This window comes from Myxocyprinus asiaticus, chromosome 16 (genome assembly GCF_019703515.2).
Source record: "Myxocyprinus asiaticus isolate MX2 ecotype Aquarium Trade chromosome 16, UBuf_Myxa_2, whole genome shotgun sequence".
Classification (NCBI taxonomy): domain Eukaryota; kingdom Metazoa; phylum Chordata; class Actinopteri; order Cypriniformes; family Catostomidae; genus Myxocyprinus; species Myxocyprinus asiaticus.
Window position 1 is genome coordinate 24,415,674 of NC_059359.1, and position 6,363 is coordinate 24,422,036.

General features: G+C 32.3%; 1 protein-coding gene across 1 annotated transcript; it reads right to left on the reverse strand.

Moving 5' to 3' along the window:
* Positions 1-3,184, reverse strand: tyrobp (transmembrane immune signaling adaptor TYROBP). Its single transcript, XM_051721032.1, has 5 exons — positions 3,014-3,184; positions 2,517-2,540; positions 2,262-2,420; positions 2,108-2,172; positions 1-499 (listed from the first exon to the last, which is right to left on the reverse strand). Exons 1-5 carry the CDS (start codon positions 3,057-3,059, stop codon positions 443-445), a joined length of 351 nt encoding a protein of 116 aa, XP_051576992.1. The 5' UTR covers positions 3,060-3,184; the 3' UTR covers positions 1-442.
* Between the last annotated feature and the right edge of the window lie 3,179 nt (positions 3,185-6,363).

The following is a 6,363-nucleotide window of genomic DNA, read 5'->3' on the forward strand; positions in this document are numbered from 1 at the left end:
CAAACTAAAAGTCTTTATTTCTACTGTAAGTGAAGAACAAAAACAAATATAAGCTGATATAGTTCTGTTACAAAGGTAATTTATGAATAAATATGACATGACAGATTTTTTTGTGAAATTTATGTGAAGATCACTTCACCTTTCCACAAACCATGATGAATGTACTCTTGTTCTTATACCACAAATAAATGGAATTGGGACACATTAATGCACAAATCAAAATTCTGTTGCTTATTTATATCAACACAAATGTAAACACAAAGTATTCTTAGGTATGCACACAAACCATTATTAATATAACATTTCAAAATGTCAGGTCTTGAAGATGTTGCTGTCTTTTACAGTGGTACATAATATTCTAAAATTGTTTTAAAATTGTTTTAAAAAGAAGATCTGACCCTTTGCGACACCTCATAAGGTCTAGTTCACTGGCGGTCACACCTCATTTCTGATACTGTTGAAGATCACTATATATGTCTGACTGTACTCCATAAAGTTCCTGTCAAACCATAATCAAAAATGTATATGGTTTACATAAGCATATGCATAAACACACAAAAATACACTGAAAACATTTTTATTTTGTGGTGAATATAACAGAAAAGATTAAGTACTTTATACACTGAATAAGTTAGTTTCAGTGAGAACATGAAAATATTAAGTAAATTCCACATCCAAACATGTTTAAATAAATGCTCTAGCTTATAGGTAAATATTATTTATTATTGATAGTTATCTTTACAATATGTCATCATGTATCAATCCTAAAGTCATATTTATTTGCAATTTGATAAAATTTGACCGGTAAATATAAGTAAATTTCACTAAACGTTTTGAAGCTGGTGTTCCCAGCATTCACCGGGCTTGAATAATTAACGGGCTTGCATGGTTTCACTGTTTGCAAGTTTATTTACACCATTTTTAATGTTGATTTTACTGTTACGTTTGGTAACTTCTTGTTTTGTGCGGTCTTAAGATAATTTTCTACTCAAAATTACCTGTTCACTATTAAAAAAATTAATAATCTGTTGATAGTTACCATCATCGTGTTTTGTGCACCAAGTGTTAAGGTCTGTGTGCACAGCTCAACGTCTTGTTTAATCACCAGTAATACAAGGTGATGTTGTCTCATAGACTACATAGCAAACATTAAGCCTTCCTGTTGGTGGCTTCTGTATGTCATGTGGTACATGATTAAACAAGTGTTTGTAAGGAAAATTAGAAATGTGACTGTTGTTCTAATAATATGTCAATTTAATAAGTTTATTCAAGTACCATGTATATCATATTTGTAAGTTAAAGTTACTGTATTTACTAGCATGTTTAAGTCACATTTACTCACTCACTTTAATCAATAATGTCATGAAGGTAAATAGATTTTACTTCATTTTAGACCATTAAGATTTACTTTTAAAAACTGTGAACAAAAACTTGCTAAATAAAATGTCAGTAAATCTTATTAGTAATTTTTTTCAGTATAGTGACTGAGAAACCATAATATATATACACTACCAGTCAAAAGTTTTGAAACACTTATTTTTTGTTATTATTATTATTATTATTATTATTATTATTATTATTTCACATTTTAGAATAAGAGTAAAGTCATCAAAACTATGGAATAACATAAATGGAACTATGGGAATTATGTTGTGACTAAACAAAATCCACAATAAATCAAAACTGTGTTATATTTTAGCATCTTCAAAGTAGTCACCCTTTACCTAGAATTTGCAGACATGTACTCTTGACATTTTCTCAACCAACTTCTTGAGGTATCACCCTGGGATGCTTTTTAAACTGTATTGAAGGAGTTCCCATCTATGTTGGGCACTTATTGGCTGCTTTTCTTTATTATTTGGTCCAAGTCATCAATTAAAATAAATAAAAAAATAAATTGAAATAAATTTATATGTTGGCACAATTATATTTTTGTGTACAAAACTAATTTCAAACATTTAAGCATATGCCTTCAGATCAAAAGATTTTTAAGATCATGAGAACTATTTCAGTCAAGTGTTTCAAAACTTTTGACCATTTTAGTATTTTGTTTTACTTAAATCAAATTTTAAAATGCTGACAGACTTGATATTACTCTGTCGTTTACCTGGTAAGGGGATTCCACTTCAATCGTCTTCGGCCTCATTGATGACTGGTGAGTTTTTACTTTGCCTTAAACATTAGAAAAGTGTGCAATTTTGACTAGAGCTCATCCATTCTCATTCTCATATTCTCTGATGCCCAATAGACCATTGACTTACCTGACCCGCATCCTCTGGCCTGGGCATGTAAACTTATTCTCCTTTTTTGATGGGACACAAAACAGTAGACTGAGAGTGCAATGAGAAGTGTGAGGACGATGTCACAAGTGATGATCCCAATAGTCACTCCAATGTCCAACTGATAGCATGAACTACAGTCTGAGATCAGAAAACACACAAGACACACTCACACTTTAAAATGCAAAAAGAAGATTCAGTTGAATTTCAGACATTTGTGAAGACAGGAATTATTACCTTGGTTCCCCTCAACAAAGCTTGCTGATGAAAGTGAGAAGGGAAAGGAGAATAATTAGAAGAGCAAGCTCTCAAATTAATCAACATATACGGAATTGAAAAGCCATTTCTTTTCACATACTTGAATTTCACTGAGAATACATGAATCCACAAAACACAAACACAGTTCTGCAATTCAGTTTTTCACAACCCTCTGAAACCAGCTACTACCTAATTTCATTACATTATTTTTCTACATACCTATTGTATTTTTATCTTTTATATAACCTTGTTGACCTTTGCAATGAAAAAAATGCCAAAGCCTACTTTTAAGCATAAAATGTATCCCAACATATTTTTAAACATCACTTTATATACTAAAAACATTAACAATGTATTAATGACACCATAGCAAATGGACAATTTCAACTTTCATGGAACAGTTAAAAAAAAAAAAAAAAAATCTGTTCCTTAAGTTAATTTAGCTTATGTGAATGTTTGTAAAAAATTTTACTCACCAAGCAGTCCACTCATGGGGACCATTAAATATAGAATCCTTTTCATAATGAATACACCTTGAAATTCAAAGCTAATAATATGGGAAATGCCTTTGAGTAAAATAACACTGATTTTATGCTGATGATTTATCACAGTCCATGAAGACACAACCAAAGGATGTCAAGGGTGGAGCTACATGTGCTAATCTACTTCTGACTGAGATAATATCAGTCTCTCTCTCTCTCTCTCTCTCTCTCTCTCTCTCTCTCACACACACACACACATACACACTTCAATGCTACATCAGTTTTTCATTTGTTTACATTTTGCCCCTTCAAAATTATTACAACAAAATGTGTCATTTATGCTTACAATATGAAATAAAAATACAAAGAAAACTAACTCCAGGCAAAGAGGTCATTTAAATTACAGGTAATTGTAATTACATTATAGTCCTATTGTTCTAAATGTAGTTTCACTTTCCTCTAAATTAGGTTTGTAAGTGAGAGGCTAGTGAGAGGACTTAGTGCCTGGGTGTTAATGCGGTCAAAAGCTTCAGAGCACAGGATGTGACTACTAAAGCCAGTATCTGATAACCTCAAACAGGTAGAAAACAAAACTATTGTACTGTCCCACTGTTTTAAAGGATTTTATGGTGATGAGGACATTGTTCTTTGCATCATGTATTGTATGTTAATTTTCACCTACAGATTTCTAAACACTAAAGTCGATGAGGTACAAATGTCTGGTTACCTCCTAAAGTTCAGTCCAATACATAAATGACCTCTGATTCTCTTAAGGCCCATGAACTTTTCAAAGATTATTATCTCCTGCATTTACCGGATACAAGCATAACTTTAAAAATGCAAATAAGAAAGAAAGTATATTTGATGTTTTTATTTAGGCATTAAATGTATTTTAAAAAATGCTATAGATTTATATTCTTGTCAATACACAATGGGGATTCGGAAGCGTTATCTTTTATTGCCGTTGCATAAATATTTAATCTGCATTTTTGTAAAAGGCAGCAGAGAAGTGTAAACTTGTTTAAAGTTCTCTAGAAATATTTTTATACTATTACTTTATTTATTACACATAATTGAATAAGTGTAGATGAGTTGATGTGTTGAAAATTCCGTCTTTCTACTTCTTCTTTTTTCAGTGGAAAGAGTCAAAGTCTTGTGCTTGTTTTGGATAGAGGAATTTCTGAGAGATTCCAGAGAACTCCAGATATTGGTCACTTTTCATATTTATAGCAACACACAAAAATAAAACACAGGTACAAACCTATACACGCAGCAAAGACAAAAGACAACTTTTGTCATTGCTTATTGAAATAAGTCTCTAGCTCTTTTAGGAAGGAGGTAGCGGGAGCTGGATACACAATCCAACGTAAGTCTTTTATTTTTGACACTTTTCAGTATATATACACACTAATGGCTTTTCAGCACTGCTGATCACATGTACAGTCAGGTTCATGTGTCGCTCTCTCTCTCCCCTTCGGCAGTCTCGACTGCCCTCGTATCCCTCTCCAGCTCTCACTGTAACACAGAACAGCTGTTAGAGATAATTTCCCACAGGTGTCAATCCTTACCGTTCTTCATCTCCCGGCCTCGCTCTCTACAGACATCGCTCAGCCACGCCCACATCATCACACTTATATTTTGTGGTTTGAATACAATGAGCGCGTACAAGAGAAGAGGCAGATCAAACGAAACGAAAGGCAAGTTCAAGATCATTAGAGTACAGAAAAGAAAAAGCAACTGTAAACTGTGAATACACATCCTCACACATTGCTTAATGTTTTGTTGAAGCTCACATAAATTCACAAATCTGCTTTTGGTCAAGATCTAAGATTTTAATTAAATTAGAAGTATTGCAATTCAAAACTTTATGTAATAAACAGTGTAGCAGAAAATAAGAACTGCCTTTTTTGTAAAATGGGTATTGGCTTATACAAAAAGAACAAGAAAATCCTCAAATTATACCCTCTTCCTAATCACTTTAAAAGTCTGTTATAAACAAACTGAGAGGGGGTCTTCAACTGTTTGAGGCATCTCCTTTATAAGTATATTATGTAGCCCTGTTTCCTATATTGAAACCTGTAATAGAAATTGAAATATTACTTTCCTTTTTTTAAGAGGGAAACAAATGTTCCTATTTTTATAATCTAATACATAGCTTTCAGAAAGCTTGTTCGCATTACATTTTAAAAGTATGAAATACCCACTAGATGGCAGAGTTTTTCTTTTACAGCATTTATTTCTGTTGGCACCAGCATTGCTTATGAGATACTGTTCTAGTTCCTTTTCCACATTCTTTAATACTATATAAACAAATCCATACACCAATAAATTAATAAAACAATTTAATGACATAAAAACTGGTAATTGCGGCTTATTTACATGGCAATTATGGCATGGACATTACTAAAATATTATTCTATTTTCTTATCATTTACTATTACACCAAATATCAGAGTGACTTTTTCATTGTTTATATCAATCTTCCAAAGATCTTCATGATTTGCAGTTTGCTCTGACATTCATGTAGACTTCGTCAGCAAAAGAAAAAATTCAAGTTAAATGTCCTCTGCACTGGCTCTGATTTGGCTGTTTGAGATTTGCTAGAGACAGTTCACTGTGTATGTATAGTTTCTAACCATTTTCTTTCTTTTGTCTGCGTTTACTGGCATACCAGTATGTGGTAGTAACAATGAGGACCGTCAGGGCAACAGCAGCAAATACAATACCTGATATGGTGCCAGGGATTTTTTGTTTTTGTTTTTGTTTTTTGTTTTTCTTTCACTAAGTGCAAATAGTGTTAGATACTATTTGCACTCCTAATTAAAAACTAATATATAGTATGTATGTAGTGACATCACTGCAGCATATTTATTGGGTTTATTTAGAGTCCCACAGACACCCCACACCAACCCCTTCCCCTAAACCTAATCCTAACCACACAAAAATTAACCATTGTTTTACTACAGTAACCATATTATCGCCATGTTATTTGGTAGTTAAATCATAGTAACCACAAAATTAAACATGGTTGCTATATTAACACCATATTACTGTAGTAACACCATGGTTAATTGCATTAAAACTATGGCTTCTGCCAAAAACATGGTTACTACAATATTTTAATATTAAAACCATGGTTAATTTTACCTGGACCAAACCATAATAACCATTATAAGTAGTATTAAGGGAAATAGTAAAAGGTGAGACAGGAAACAGGATGGGGAAAAGTTGAACCAAAAGCGTGTAGCATCTCATAACGTAATAAAGCAAAAAGTAACTACTGCATAATGTAATAAGTTAAATGTTTTAAATGTTCATAATGTAATAATTTTCTCAAAACATAA

Coding starts and splice junctions, on each gene's coding strand:
- tyrobp (XM_051721032.1), bottom strand. CDS start 3,059: ATGAAAAGGATTCTATATTTAATGGTCCCCATGAGTGGACTGCTTG. Junction 2,541..3,013: donor CCCCATGAGTGGACTGCTTG/GTGAGTAAAATT, acceptor CACTTTCATCAG/CAAGCTTTGTTGAGGGGAAC. Junction 2,421..2,516: donor CTTTGTTGAGGGGAACCAAG/GTAATAATTCCT, acceptor TTCTGATCTCAG/ACTGTAGTTCATGCTATCAG.